Consider the following 15,145-nt stretch of genomic DNA (forward strand, 5'->3'; position numbering starts at 1 on the left):
TGCGCCAAGCGTTGCGAGGTGGGCCTACGTGTTTTTGTAAGTGCATTTTATGGTGCAATCATGTGAAAAACACATGCAACTTTCGTTAATGTATTCCACTGGAGTCAAGCAATGCTTCAATGTAGCTTGCTGAATCATAGGAATACAAATGTAATGCTTATTAGACTGCTATAAAAGCGTAGCCAACACTGGAACCACAGACGTCAATCTGATATGACGCCTGTATCGTAGGAGTTCATATGTAGTGTTCATTGCTTTCTTGTAAAATTAGATAGCCAGCACCACAAACACAACTGATGTTGCGCTGACATTACGCCGGCATAGGCCATTTCTCAAAACCAGTTTATAGACCTGACGTGGCTCTGTGGTAGAATACCCGATTGCCACGCAGAATGATTGGGTTCGATTCCTACTCGGATCCTAATTCTTATTCTTTCCATTCGTCGAGTCAACGCTGCCGATGTCGGTTTTTTTTTTAACGCTCTAGCACTTAAATTACCTATGTCTGTTCTCGCCGTTCCTGGGTTGGGTATAAATATAAACTGTCAATCACCTGTGGCGCATACCCGTACACCGCAGCTCGTAGTAAACGGGTATGTGCCACACGTGTCTGGAGGAAAGGGTTTGACGACGTACGCGACAGGATTTTCACGTTATTCATGTGATGACCAGACAGTCATATTCGTCAAATCCTCTTACCCTCCCATGCCAATTTTGGTCTACACCAAGTTAAGGAGGCGATCATGAGAGCACCCAGACGTAGTCGGCTAGATTAGATTAGATTAGATAGATAGATAGATAAATAGATAGACACGCTCGAAGTGCCAAAGGTTCGCTAAGAAATGCTTCGCATTTAAAACTCGGGTTTCACATCACATCCAAGAGGAGCCGCAGCAGTGTCTTCAGAATTACACTGGACTTTGGGGTCCTGATTATGCATCCAATACACAGTGCACGAGCGCTGTAACATTCCAGCCCAATCAGAATAGGGCCACCAGTGCCACCATGCAACCTGCAATGAGCTAGCTGGGCCACAAGAAGGGTGGCAACCAAATGGCACCTGGTTGTGCAGCGTTTTGTGCACAGCCGCATTGTCTGGCATGCAGACCATCAACATAAACAGTCCGAATACAATGAATCGTAGAGTATACTAAGGCGTCAAGCAATCAGCAGCATCACGAGCCGAATGAGCAGATTTATTGCAAGATTTTTCTCGGGTTCAACGAGCTCTTGGCACCCGACAAGAGAATGCCACACACAGATTTTATACAAGATACTTCAGTCTCAGGCAGAGACCAGAAGCATATCACAGGTTCAATCCTACTTATTCCAGTGACCAAGCAAGGCCACCAAAAACACAGTCCCACTGCTGGAAGGGATACTCTTCCTTTGTCTACAATACAACGAAAAATTAAAAAGGACACAACAACAATTCATTCCTAGGGAAATATAAGGATGCTAATTTACAAATGTTTACAGAAAATGTGTCTGGTATGCACATAGGCTTCCTGCAATTTCTACACAAAAAATGCTGCTTAGTTTGCCAGGCTTGGTAACACGTGCATCAAATTATTTGACCTTGCATGCCGCCTTCTCTGATAAGGTGTCTGCATAAAGATAACTCAAAGGCACCTCCGATGAAGAAATTATTTCCAGAAGGTTAGAGAATAAATTAAAACAGACACTACATGTAAGTGCATCTTGAAACATTTTCACACTACATGGTGCACAATATGCTGCAAGATTGCTGTGCACGTAACGGAAGGCGGTCTTCACTTTCCTGACAACAGACCTCCTCAGGAGGACATCTGAAGCATGGTTCTGAGTATGTTGTGAGCCAAAGCTACTTTGGAGGATGGAAATGAACTTGTCACTACAAGCATTAACTCTGGCTCCTAGCAGTTGAAATGCACGCTGCCAAGCTAGTGCCTAGAAGCACTGCCACTGAAATACCACGTGCGTTTGGCATACTACAACGCACGGCAGTATGAGCAATAAACCAGCAGGCCATTAATCTCGATTCAACAACTGGCACATCCAGCTGCCATGGGCTAAAGCAAGACGTCTAAAGCACACCACAACCCATACACACAGACACCAAAGGACAGGGGAAAATATTTGAGCACTGTTCCACCATACCTGGGTCAACTCAAAAAGGGCACCATACAAATAAAAAAAGGCACCTACACAAGGTAGTTCAGGAAAACACATGCACACACATATACACTTGACAGCTCACAGCCTCCTTAAAACAAGAAGCTGAAGCACAGCACTAGCCAAATCTACAGCGCAGTTGTGAGGCGCACATTCACACATGAACATGCACGCACACACATTAACTGTGTCGGAGTGTTGAAGAACACCTTGAGCACACAACAGGAGCCGAAGAACCAGTGAGAGTGGTAGCCTCTTGCAAATAATCGGAGGGAAAAGTGCCACTGTCGTGGAGCAGTGTGAAAGGAAGTGTGAAAAGCGCAACTACACATCACTCCATATTTGTGCAAATACCTTGCTATAACCAACGCTGATTCAAGTATTTATGGCAGTGCACATAGTCGACCAGGTAAGGAAGGTCTGCATGGCTGATGCAGCCCTGGAAGACAAAGACGTAGAACTGGAAAGCACAGAACGAGTGCTGTCGCAACTGAAAGATTTATTCCAAGAAAACAAAGCCGAGCACAGCAGACAAGAGCAGAAGTGGGAAAATCAAACATGTCACTCAATGTTACTTGTGCCAAGCAGATATGCAAACTCCTTGTCTGTTAACGATATCGACGCATGACTAATGCATGCGTTTTCCATTCTTTGAATTTTACAGTGCTCATCTTGTGCTTTCTGGTTCTACGTCTTCTGCCTTTCAGCTTTGTATCAACCATGCAAATATTCCAACTAGCCCAATTTTCCACTCTTCTAAGGAAGGTCCGCTGTGCAAGAAGTGACATATCCATGATGCAAGCTTGAATTTACGCTTAGCTATAGCTACCAATCCAGCACTTCCAAGGCGGCTATGTGCACTAGATATGGAGAATGGTAAACCTAAAAGCACCAGTTTAGTTGAAGATTAAACATATGACTACCGGTGTACACCTGGAATGCCCATTTTATGTGCATAGCAAAAAAGCAGCACCAGTAAGAGCATTACACTGGATTGGCTCACAAAGCCACACTGCAGTACACACTCACACTTTTGGTGGATTCTGTAACAAAGCAAATGGCTCTTGTTGTGCGCACACGGTGTACATGCACACACAGACCAACAATCGCCTGAGTGATGTGGAGAGCATCACCATGATGACTGGACCTGCTCTAGCACAACACCCAACACTCAGCACAACGGCAGAGCCCAAAGGGAACATGCAGCGCAGCCCTGGAGACCAGAGCTATGAAACAGTCACGTGATGGCCCACAGACGACACTCAACGGGTTGACGAAAAAGGGCATGGCCCACCATCACAGGAAGATGTGCTGCTCGTGGAAATAGTGGCTCTACTGAGGGCAGCCATGTGGCAGTCAACCTTAAGGCAAGTATCCTGAAGCAAGTGCTCACAGGCAGACTTAGCATGCATTCACTGCATGTTTGCACTTTCAAGGGCCTAGTCTCAAGCTGTGGTGACCAATAGACCTACAACACAATGTTCTGCTCACAGATGGCTAGAGGGTGTGCACTCTTCTGCCAACCCAAATGCATGAAAACAGTGCGCCTGCTTGAGTGCAATGTATGTGCCCCTCTGCTGCTCCTAAGGTGGCTGGCCCTTGGTCCAATTATCACAGCTTCAAGGCCACCTTCATGTGCCCTTGTGCTCTGTTGTGCTGAGTGTAAGGGCCTGACCGTAGAAGTTGTGGTTGAACAACCAAATGGAGAGCATGGCGGCAGCAGACTCAAGACACTGATGAGGCAAAATTTTGAGCCTTGTTGGATGACAACCTTACGGCTGCCAGCAGAGAGTACGATGCTCAATTCTTGTAGGTGCCGGTGGGCATCAAGATGTTGCCGGGTGTGACATAGTCTCCAATCATGAGGCTGTTATTTACAGGGAACTGGGATGTGCTGCTGCTGCTGCTGCTGAGGAGCACCTGTTGCTGCATCAAGGAAAAAAACAAAAATGTTCCGTTCTTATTCATGCTGATGCCAAGGTTGAATCACATGCACAGAGTCTACTATGTTTTGACATTACAGCCTCTAACGAAGCGAAACAGCTAGCTAGCACAACAGTCTTTGCTAAGTGTTCAACCACCACAGAAAAGTGCCTCAACGCGCACATGCCGTGCTAATATCACCTCTTGAGGTATGATGCAGTTATAGGCGTATCCAACTGGGGGGGGGGCATAACCCCCCGTCCCCGTCTAAGAAAAGTTAGGGGGGCGGAGCCCCCCCACTTCCGACTGTGGTCATTGTTGGCTAGACGCTGGGAAACCAACAACCAAGGCAAAGTTTTCCTTCAACACAGCAATCACATAATTATATAACAAATTTTGTCCTAAGCTTCTTTTGTGAAGACTGTCATCCGTGTGTCACAACCACGCAATGTAGGCTATATGCGGTGCAGGCCGCTTATGCAACGCTTCCGCACCTTGTGCTCCAGCATTGCAGAGCAGGCTACCGCTAAGCAGGGGCTCTATAACATTAGTTCACTCTGTCAGAGTCTTTCATGCTTTTATTCTGCTCTATCTGGCCTGGAATTTAAATCATAGATGACACAAATACGGCAGGAACCAGTAAACTTTCTATGGACTGCTCAAGCCTCTTCCTATTAAAGGAAATTCGTTTTCTTTAATCGAAAAGAAATAGCATCACCGCTGCTCTATATCCGAGCTTCTGTGAACATGAGTGTGCAGAAGTTTTGAGTGTTTCAGCTTTGCCGTACTGGAAACGCTAAAGAAGGCTTCAGATCTAGTCGCTGATCAACCTGTTTAGCCTTGCCTATAATATGGTAGCTTGCAGCGATTGTGGCTGCTTGCAACAAGGCGATGAATAAGGCAGTGGAATCGAGCACGTTGGGAAGCCCAGCTTTCCAGCTTGCCTCGCAACCTGATCTACCAGACTAGGGAGGTGGTCAAGGTCCATGGTTTTCTGGACTAAGGAGACTGAATTAACAGCCGGGCTAGTTGGTCTTGATTAATCGTGAATTCACTTTTACAGTGCAAAATACAACTCGCACGGCAAAGAAGCCACACGTGCAGCGCTGCTTATTTCTCTCTCTCCCTTTCTCTCGGCAAGGATGAGTTCACAGAGTTGTATACGTGACAAAAAGCTCAACATCGTTATACTACAATTGAAAACATTTATTATACTCGTATGAATCCCTCTCGCCAGCTGCTCTAAGTAGCCGCTGCCAATGTGATCAGCGGGCAGCGTTCTTGAAATACGTTCAGAAGGAGACACTGTCTGGCTCTTCCAAAAAAAGTTTAGGTATTTTTCAGCATATGAATGGGCTGTTTAGTGGGCACATGTCATTTTAGCGTCACAAGATTTCACATATTTGTGACGTTGCATAAGAAGCAGGTGATTTTATGGCACACCGAAAATTTTTGACAAATGCCGAAGAATCAATGGCCAACAATATGCTGTATTGAAAATAGCTTATTTTCTTATTTTTTACGTAGTCGTGTGTAAGTGGTCATTATGCAACGCGTCATTTTCGCGTCATTTATTGCATCGTGTTACAAGCAGTTGCAGTGTGTGCATGACCCAGAAAATTTCGACAATCATAAACAGCTAACGACAAATACAAAAAAAAAGAAAACATTGCGGGGTAATTTAACGTTATAATCGGCCACATTTCAAAAAAAGACTTGCGGTTACACCGTTAGCATTGGCATATTGTGTAGTGTGCACATACCTCAGAGGAGTACAGCCAATAGCGTGGGTTCGGACCTAGCGAGCCACAGGGCCGCGTTTGCCGTCACCTTGCGTGAACTAGCGCGCCGCTGCACACGTGCAGTCGGGCGACAAAGGCACCGAGCGCAGCGCGGCAAATACACAGTACTGCTCTTAAAATCCACTACGCTTTATTGCCTGCCGCAGTACCACAAAAATCGTACCATGCCCGCTCCCAAAGGTGACGGGAAAAGCAAAGAGGCTTAACTATGCCATGGGCAGAAATACAGAACAAAGGGTGCTGCTAGCACGTCTCCGTGGGCAATGGCTCATGGCGACACGGTGCTAAGGAAAAAGGTCCCTCACGACAATGCTGCATACCCTCACGATCTGCGACCACAGGGCCCAATGATGACCACAGATGATGACCACAGGGCCCAATGATGACCACAGGGCCCAATCGCTCGAGGGAGGGCAAACTCTGTTCACGTTGGCTTTCGATAAGTGCGGCTTGGCATAGTATGACCACGTGCGAACACACTGCACCGCTCTTTGGCCAAGCGTTCGGAAGGGACAACGTAAGGTAAGCACTCGCCGCTGGCGCAAGGCACCACTAGCGAACTCTGTCCGAGCGTACCCCAAGAACAAAAGAGCCGCCAGGTGGGAAGAAAAAATAATGCTTACCCTACGATGTCCAGAGAGAAAGTCCCTTCCCGCCGCGCGCAAAACGTCTCGCGAGACACGCACACGATGCCGCCGTTGAGATCCGGCTCCGGGTGAGGGAGGTTAACATCCCCCCCGCTCACCCAGTGCCATAGAGTTTCTTACAATAATACCTAGAGGGGAATCTGGCGCTAGTGTCTACGCGGGCTCCTTGAGCGGCGCTTCAACCACCATGGGAATGATGGGAAGTACAGGCTTCGGATTTGCTTCGGATGGATTAGGTTCTTGAGATTCGCGACGCTTGTTTGCCGAGTGCAAAACAAAGCGATATGAAGTTATTTCTAATTAAAACTTACTTCATTGTTTTGCACATGAAACTTATTGCAAAATGTTTGTGTGACGATGAGATAGAACTGAAACCTGCACAAATTTAACCACCAGGGTTTGCATTGCTCTGCAATTGTGTTCTAGATTTGGCGTCACCAAATAATGAATTATTTTTTTACAACACTTGAAAACAAACGCGCTTTTCTTTCCCTCGAAAGTACGCATTATCTATTTATGGAAATAACAGCACCATATTGAGTGAGAAACACTTAACGTATCCTCTGCTGCGATGCCAGGTGCGTCTGTCCAAGTGGTCTGCCTCCAACGCATCTCTCGTTTTGTTGTGAAGTCAAGTCAGAGGAGCGCGACGGTGCGTCTACTTAGCTTCGCCGTCGTTTTGCAGCTGATTTGAAGGAGTTTTGGTAGGACGCGCTTATCAAAAGACGTGAACTCTATGCAATTTCCTGCACTGGCATGGGACGCTACATCTGTGCGCAGCGGTGAGTGCAAGACGCTTTACTAAAACTGCCATATACAACCTGTAAAGCTGCAACTAAAAAGCATATTAAGAGATCTAGCTGTCTTCAGCCTCTTTGAACAACAAAGGTACTGCTTGAGTGCTTTGTAACGCATCACACTACCCACGCCTCGCGAAGAACGAAACTGAAACTGTAGAAAAAGATCTGTAGACAGTTCGCTAGCTAACGGAATCCAATCCGAAGCCTGTACTTCCCATCATTCCCATGGTGGTTGAACGATCGCAGCGCCAGTTTCCTCTCTAGGGTATTGTATGAAACTCTATGCCCAGTGCCCTAGGACCACGAAGGAGGGAAGAGTCATCGGCAGAAATAGGCGAAAAACCCACGCAATGGCGACGAGCAAGCCTCAATCCCCACACCCCCCACTCCTAAATTTGCCTCATACCAGTCTGAAAAGGCAGCCGGCTGTCACCCATGCAGTTAAAATGACACTGCTATGAGCAACCACTACCTTAGTCCGGCTCACTCAGACTCAGACTCACCAAAATTTTATTCACTCGAACTCACTCAGACTCAGACTCACGGCTCGATCTGAGTCTGAGTGAGTCGACTCATGAGTCTGTTAGCATTTAATTATCCTTTTTCTACCATAATGTCAATGCTCTTTATCGCCAATATCTCGCATAATCGGTGCACTACTTAGCACCTTTTGATCTCGTACCTTCATATACGAGTTATCTGAGTTTGCAGTTCAATAAGGACCTTTTTATTGAAAGTCATGACTCACGCGAGATATTTTTATCAGTAACTTCCCGTGAAAAAGTTTGCGGGGGGAGGTCAAGGCACCTCCCCCCCTCTCCCTCTTCAACTCACGCCTCTGATCAATAAATATTGAGCTGATGTATGAACGGTAGTGAGTTTAAGTATGCGGGAGTATACGGGAGTATAAACGTGAGCTGACATAGGGCTGATAGTAATGCTAAAGTTGAGTAGATAGGACCATAGGTCGGCAACAAAAGTTGGAGCTCACTCAGGCTCACTCATGCAATATATTTTGCCCTTAGGGCTCACTCGGACTCAGACTCACCAAAATTTTCCTCAACTGGAATCACTCGGACTCAGACTCACCAAAACTTTTCCCAACCGAAGTCACTCGGACTCAGACTCACAAAAACTTTACTCACCCGGACTCACTCAGACTCAGACTCACATCTCGATATGAGTCTGAGTGAGTCGACTCATGAGTGAGTTTGCCGACCTATGGCTCTACGCGTTGCTCATGAACGGCTCGCATCATGTAGGTCCACACGTTACCATGGACTGTAGGCGCTTTCGTGTTCTCAATGTGTCTTGCACTCTTCATGTGACTTTTAAGGGCAGACTCCCCCATTGATGACACGTCGAAGCTCTTCCCACATGGCTCACACTTTGCCCGATGCGAGTTTGACGTATCCGGTGAAATCCACTCCCTATAAGCAGCAATGCATAACCATGACGGCTGAAAATTGCACTTGCCCGGCATAGTGCCGCCATAAACGACACGACTGTGAATATCCGCGCACACTTGCACACAGTCTCCACAAAAAAAGATAGGCTTAGCTGCATCGCTGCTACTGCTGCTGCTGCCTTCAACTGGAACCACACTACTGCGTTATGGCTAGAGAAACTAATTGGCTTGGATGCTTTGTTGGCTTGAGCACATAGTTGCCAGGCGCTTAAAGGAAATCCGCTAAATTACGGCTGAACGTACTTCGATTGACAAAATTCGAGGACTTGAAAATGCCATTTTAAAATTCCAGGGTTTTCAAGGACTGCTACGAACACTGGTCTCTCTCTCTCTCTCTCCCCTCTATATATATATATGGCCGATAGAGTGAGGGAGGTCTGCCACCCCCCCACTCGCGAACAAGTTGATACGCCACTGGATGCAGTTATCAGTGCTGTTCATGAAGGGAAGCCTCATAAGGCACAGAACACGCAGAAAAATGCGAGCACAAAATTTCTGCCACCACATGTAATTGCAGCACCACAGACTAGAAAGAGGACCTAGAAGAAAACTTCAGGTGTAATGACAACTCAAGGTGAAGCCCTGAAGTGCTCACATCAGAATCCGTCGTGTCCTTGCAAAGATGGCGGTGAGCGCTAATCATCTCATTCCAGAAAGCTGCCAGAACAAAATTGTTCTGGCAGCCCACGGGTAGCCAGGAAGTTGAAAAAGTCACAGTTTCGCCGCAAAGCTGAAGCAATGAATGCGATAGCAACAAATTACAAAGTCCCAACAAGAACACCAAGCAGCTTGCAGCGCGCCCATCAACCGCAAACGACTTATGAAAAGAACATGCACAGGATGACCATGAACTAACGGTAACAGCTCGACACTTGCAGCGTACTGCGCTGCCCAAGCACAACGAAGGACGCTCGAAAAGAATGCACAGGTATACACAAGACGAGCGCGAACTAACAAATGTCCCAGTTACTTATTCGCGTTTGAGCGGCGCACTACAACCCAACGCTCTCAGATATTTTTGTTTTTTTGAAAACTGCGGCGCGTGGAGTGGCCCCTTCGCGTCTCCTGCAGCACGGTGGAGTTCGACGCATTGTTTACCCGGCGTTCCACATCGCATGTGGGTACAGAAATGTGCCACTTTTTATTGTCTGAAGGGCAGTTTTCAAACAGAAGCGGCATCTAGGATCATTGCTTTAAAGCACAACCTGTGGGCCATCTCGCGGGTGTAACTGCACATGCAGAAGCACCTCCAAGATCTGCATACCGCCAGCATTAAATGGTGTATATAAATAGCTCACCGTTATTATCCTACACAACCGGTGGCGCGTGGCCAAGCTGTTTAAAGCGGCGCGCTGAGGATCGCGCGGTCACAGGTTCGAATCCCAGTGGCACACTTTGAAAATTTTTTTCATCGGATTTATTTTTCTTTGTTGGTTTTATTTAGAGTTACTGTATATCCTACCTTTAGGTAGCAGAGTTGCGCATCTGTCTTCCAGAGCCGCTAGCAACCATGCATTGCGGAGAAGCTGACGCTCGGGCCAATTTTTGTATTTCTCGACGCCGCCGCTGCAGCTCACTCAATTAACACTAGTCATCGACAGCCAATGTTTATCGCCGGCCTTCGACACGCCAGGCAGGTTAATCGGCGACACAGTAGGCATGTCGCCTGCAAAAACGAAGTGCGACTTCACCGCATAGCTGTGGTTGCTAGCCGGACCTATGCGCTACTCTGCTACCTAAAGGTAGCATATACAGTGACTCTAGTTTTATTTATACAGTAAAACCCCGTTAATTCGGACTTCACGGGACCAGAGAGAATGTCCGAATTAACCGAGGGTTCGAATTATCGCGAGTACGATCAAAACACTAGAAAAATGTTTCCGCCACCACCAGACTTTTATTTCTTAAAGAAGTCGGTGATCGCGGTTTGCTTCGCGGAGGCAACGTGCAAGGAAATCACAATTTTGCTAAGTTCCTGAAGGTGGCTGTCCGCGCACACTGTGCAGCAAAGCGGCGGTCTAGCTGACGCAGCCAGGCTTGAAATATTTCGGCCGTCATCCAAGCCTTTCTATTAAAGCGGTAGTCGACAGGCAGCTGCTTAATGTTCTTAAAACATCTTGGCTTCGCAGCCTTTCCGATCACCAGCAGCGGCAGCTACTCTGTGCCGGTCATGTTCGTAGCCAGAAGAACCGTCACCCGCTCTCTACTCCGTTTCCCGCCGACGCACGGGTCCCCCTTAAACACGATCGTCTTAGGCAGAGCCGTAAGGAACAGCGCTGTCTCGTCAGTGTTGATAATGCTGCACGGCTCGTACGTAGAAAGGCGTGCGGAAAGTCCGGAACGCCAGGCCCAACGTTTATCCAGGCCTGCACAACGCTTCACCGCGCACGTTGCGGAACACCAGGGGTGCTATCGCGGAACGATGCCTTATGCCATATTCTATGCTATTCTTATCATCCACCACTCGTGGCTGGCTGATCGCGTTGATAACGCGGACGGACCGTCGCCATGTTGCCTGTTGCTGATGACAGTAGCGATGCACTGCCTTTCATTGTGTATGTGCCTCCGAGATGCAAAGCTCGTTTTAAATCTCGGAGGCCATAATCCGATCTCGTTACCTCGTTTTAAATCTCGGAGGCCATGATCCGATCTCGAAGTTGTTAGATGCGCCGTCGATTTCGGCTGCGAATCCGAATTATATCCGAACCGCGGCCGTGGCGGTATCCGCTGCTGCTTCCCCGTCTCGACCCGACCTCGGTCGGGAGTTCGAATTAACCGAAGCGCGGTCGAATCTGTCCGAATTAATGAGAGTTCTCAGCCATAGAACAATGCACATTTTGGACGGGACCAGACGCCGCGTCCGAATTAACCGAAATTCCGAATTAACGGGGGTCGAATTAACTAGATTTTACTGTACAGTAAAAGCTCGTTAATTCGGATTTCACGGGACCGGAAAAAATGTCCGATTTTACCGAATGCCGAATTAACTAATGATCAGGAAAAACAACATTAAAATCAAGTTGGAGAAGCACACCTTTACTTGCTGAAATATTTTGCAATGGTCGTCTGCGTTTTCGCGCAGATTCCGGCTGACATTACAATTTTTCTTAACTCTTCCAAATGGCCAACAGCACGCAAACTGTTGGAAGTTCTCAGGCAAACGTCCTCTAATATCAAAAGCGCCTCCGAGACTTCCCGTGAGGTGCGATGAGGTCACGACATCATAAATAATTTCTTGATCGGCCAGGAGACAGTCGTGGCAACACAATCACCAATCGCGATGTAGTCCTGAAGGGTCACATCTGTGGGAAGGACAGCATCGAAGGTCGGGCAGTCATCGTCAGTGGACTCTGCTGACACTTCGTCGATGCCATCGTCAGCTACTGCCGCATGCTCGAACCTCACACGTAAACACAGTCACAATGGGAAAAAAAAAAGAGAACGCTGCAAGAAGAGACGGTGCCGACACAACACAAGAGAAAATGACGTCGGGAGGCGCAGTGGACTGTGGAGCGAAGACAGAAGATGCCGACGTTCAGTGACGCTGAGATCACCCCCACTAGTTGATGACGATGGCGATGTCACTCAGGTTTCGGTTTCACTCCAGTGGTGGCAGCGCTGCTTTACCACACTTTTGCGTAGCGGCAGCCGTCAGCATTTGTCCGAATTAAAGGAGCACTGACACAAAAATTTTGCACCTTGTTTTTTTTTTGTTGCAATAGATAGCTTATGATCCACTTATCACGGCTGCAAACCTCGTTTGCGCCAGTGCGCGACGGTTATTTATTTAGAGACATTTTAGAGCGCCCAGTCGCAGTTTCGGTTTCAAAGAGCACCAAGCTAGACAGCGTCCTCCGGAAGCCGGGAAAACACAGCTGGCCACGTGAACACGCAAAATTGTGACGTAGGCGGCGCGCGAACGTGGGTGCGGTGGGCGCCGAACCAGGTCAAGTGGCACCAGCTATGGAGGATTAGAAACAACTAACAAACGCGTAATCTATGTCCTCCGTGCATTCGGAAGCGCCCATATCGACTCGTTAAGCTTACAGCATCGATTATTTGACTATGGCTCTCAAAAACGGCGCCGAATCGGGACGAATACATTGCTGTCGAAGCTTGAGGACATGAATCTAAAGCAAATGGAAGCATCAGTTCGGAACTTACACGGCGGCCACTTGATAGATTCGAAGTGGACGACAACCGCTTTTGGCAGTGCTGCCATGTTTTTCGGAGGCGCGAATGCCTCGCCGGCGAAGCTTGCCGTGCAAGTTGGACAGCTCTCGCGCGTGCGGCGACGGCCGACGTTCTGTGGCACCGCGCCGTTGCGGCAGGCTAGCCGCTAGCGTGAGTGGACCATAACATCTGCCAACGGGCATGACGAGCGAACAGCGGAAGAGAACACAACTAGCACACGCAAAGCCGCAGGCACGGAGGAAGAAATGGCAGGTAGCACTGGTAGCACGGCACAAGCGCAAGGGCACAACCAGCCACCAGCCAACACAAACTCGTGACGTAGGTTTGTTTACGCATCCCCTGCGTTGATGTCGGCGTCGCGAAGCGCTCGCATCTCGCTCAGTCGCGCGGCATGCACTTTAAAATTGCTTTTAAATATGTTCTAGGCTATATTGGCCCTTGATATTTCGTAGCCGTTGTGTACGGCTTCACATACATCTATTTCACTCATTATCCCGCCTTCGTAATTTTGTGTCAGTGCTCCTTTAAGCGGTGCGCAGCCCAATTCTGACGAATTAACGAAGGTTTGGTCCCATAGATTAACATGCACTTTGGCCGGGACCAACAGAGCCGTCCGAATTATGCGAATTAACGGGTGTCGAATTAACGAGCTTTTACTGTATATACACATACATACGGGGCATGACGGCAACGGCAAGAACCAGCAGAGAGTGTTCATATAATTGCTATCGCAATAAACACAAGGAGGCTCAGTAATGTAACATGGTGGCCTCACCCATAAGACAGCCATGGGACACCCACCTGACTGAATAAGGCTGGTGAGATGCCTCCACCAATTGAGCTTGTAGGCACGGCCTGAGCTCTGGAGTTGACCGTCTTGGTTGAGTTTACTGTACCGGGGCTTGGCAGTGACCCTGAAGAAAACACTGGGTTGTCTATATACCTACAGAGGCAGTGTAAGCCACTCTTACCTAGAGACACTACGTTTGACAGGTGCACTCCCAGTGGCTGCTGTGGCTGGGCCACCACGGCTGGCTGCACGTGCATGTCCACCACCCCGGTGCCATTCATGAGTGGCATGCCATTCATGACAAGTTGACTGGCTGCTGCACTGTCCGCTCCAGCTGCACAACGCATCACTCACACCTTTGTAAAACAGATGCAGTACAAGTCATCCTCACTGCTTTAAAGGGACACTAAAGGCAAATAACAATTTATGTCAGTGTGAAAGGTCAACATGTGAGAACTAGAGCTGTGCAAATAGCAAAATTTTGGGTGCGAAGCGAATTCGAATATTGAAGTGCGAGTGCGAATCGAATCGAATATTGTTCGAATATTTCTCGAATATTTCTAGAATACTTCGAAGCGAAATTGCAGAACAAAAAAGTTACAGAGGATTCCTAAGCATATTCTTATGAGATAGCAATATGAAAGTGTTTCTTTTCACTAGGTTGATGAAGCACTGGTGGAGTGGTGCTTCATAGTTGTCCTATCAAGAATGAGGCAATGTAGAGGCTGAATTCTATTTAAAAACATGATTTGGTGCAACCAAAATGTTGCCGACAACACCTTACACGTGATAGACAAAGATGCCATTTCCTCAGCTTCTCCTCCTCTTTCAACTTCTGTGGAAGCCCAACTGATGTGGCGAACAAGGGTGTGCGCCCTTCAAGTCCGGAGTTCCAAATCTGCCTCGTAGTCGTCAATCGTAGGCGCCCATTGCCATTGGCTAAAGTGCGCACGTGACCAGAATAGCGCTTTCAAGCCCGCTGCGTGCGCGGCCTGACGCCATTTTGAAAAGGGTTACTGCTGTGACACCTTGGAATCGGCAAACACAGTCTGCAAGTGTTGATTGTTTCACCATGCCTGGAAGCGCAAAGAAGTGTCGCAAAGGCTACAAAGTCGTCGGAGCCCATGGTCAAGTCCGAGGGATGATGCATCGACGCTCCGCGGCCATTCAGCGCAGTGCGACTGAGCGTGTTGCCTCCGACAGCGATGACGGTAGAACCAGTGCTGCAGCAGACTACGGACGACTATGAGTCGACGCCAAGGTGGTGACAGACGCCGAAGTCGAAAAAAATCAAGCTCGTGAGAAAGCAACGCTTTAGCAGCTTTCATCGGCGCCGGCAACAGCGCGGAAAATCGATTCCTTCACTG

General features: G+C 48.0%; 1 protein-coding gene across 5 annotated transcripts in view; it reads right to left on the reverse strand.

Moving 5' to 3' along the window:
• Window positions 1-1,175: 1,175 nt before the first annotated feature.
• The window catches only part of LOC119404609 (histone-arginine methyltransferase CARMER), a 130,604-nt gene continuing 116,634 nt past the window's right edge, over window positions 1,176-15,145 (reverse strand). For 3 of the 5 annotated variants that reach the window (XM_037671168.2, XM_037671171.2, XM_037671170.2), the window contains 3 exons: window positions 13,960-14,112; window positions 13,790-13,902; window positions 1,176-4,080 (listed from right to left, as the gene is read on the reverse strand). In XM_037671168.2, the coding sequence (XP_037527096.1) occupies window positions 3,955-4,080; window positions 13,790-13,902; window positions 13,960-14,112 (392 nt within the window). In that variant the 3' untranslated portion in view covers window positions 1,176-3,954. The remainder of the gene's footprint in view (window positions 4,081-13,789; window positions 13,903-13,959; window positions 14,113-15,145) is intronic. The other 2 variants (XM_037671169.2, XM_037671172.2) reach the window with 1 other exon arrangement.

The sequence above is a fragment of the Rhipicephalus sanguineus genome, chromosome 9, assembly GCF_013339695.2.
Source record: "Rhipicephalus sanguineus isolate Rsan-2018 chromosome 9, BIME_Rsan_1.4, whole genome shotgun sequence".
Lineage (NCBI taxonomy): Eukaryota > Metazoa > Arthropoda > Arachnida > Ixodida > Ixodidae > Rhipicephalus > Rhipicephalus sanguineus.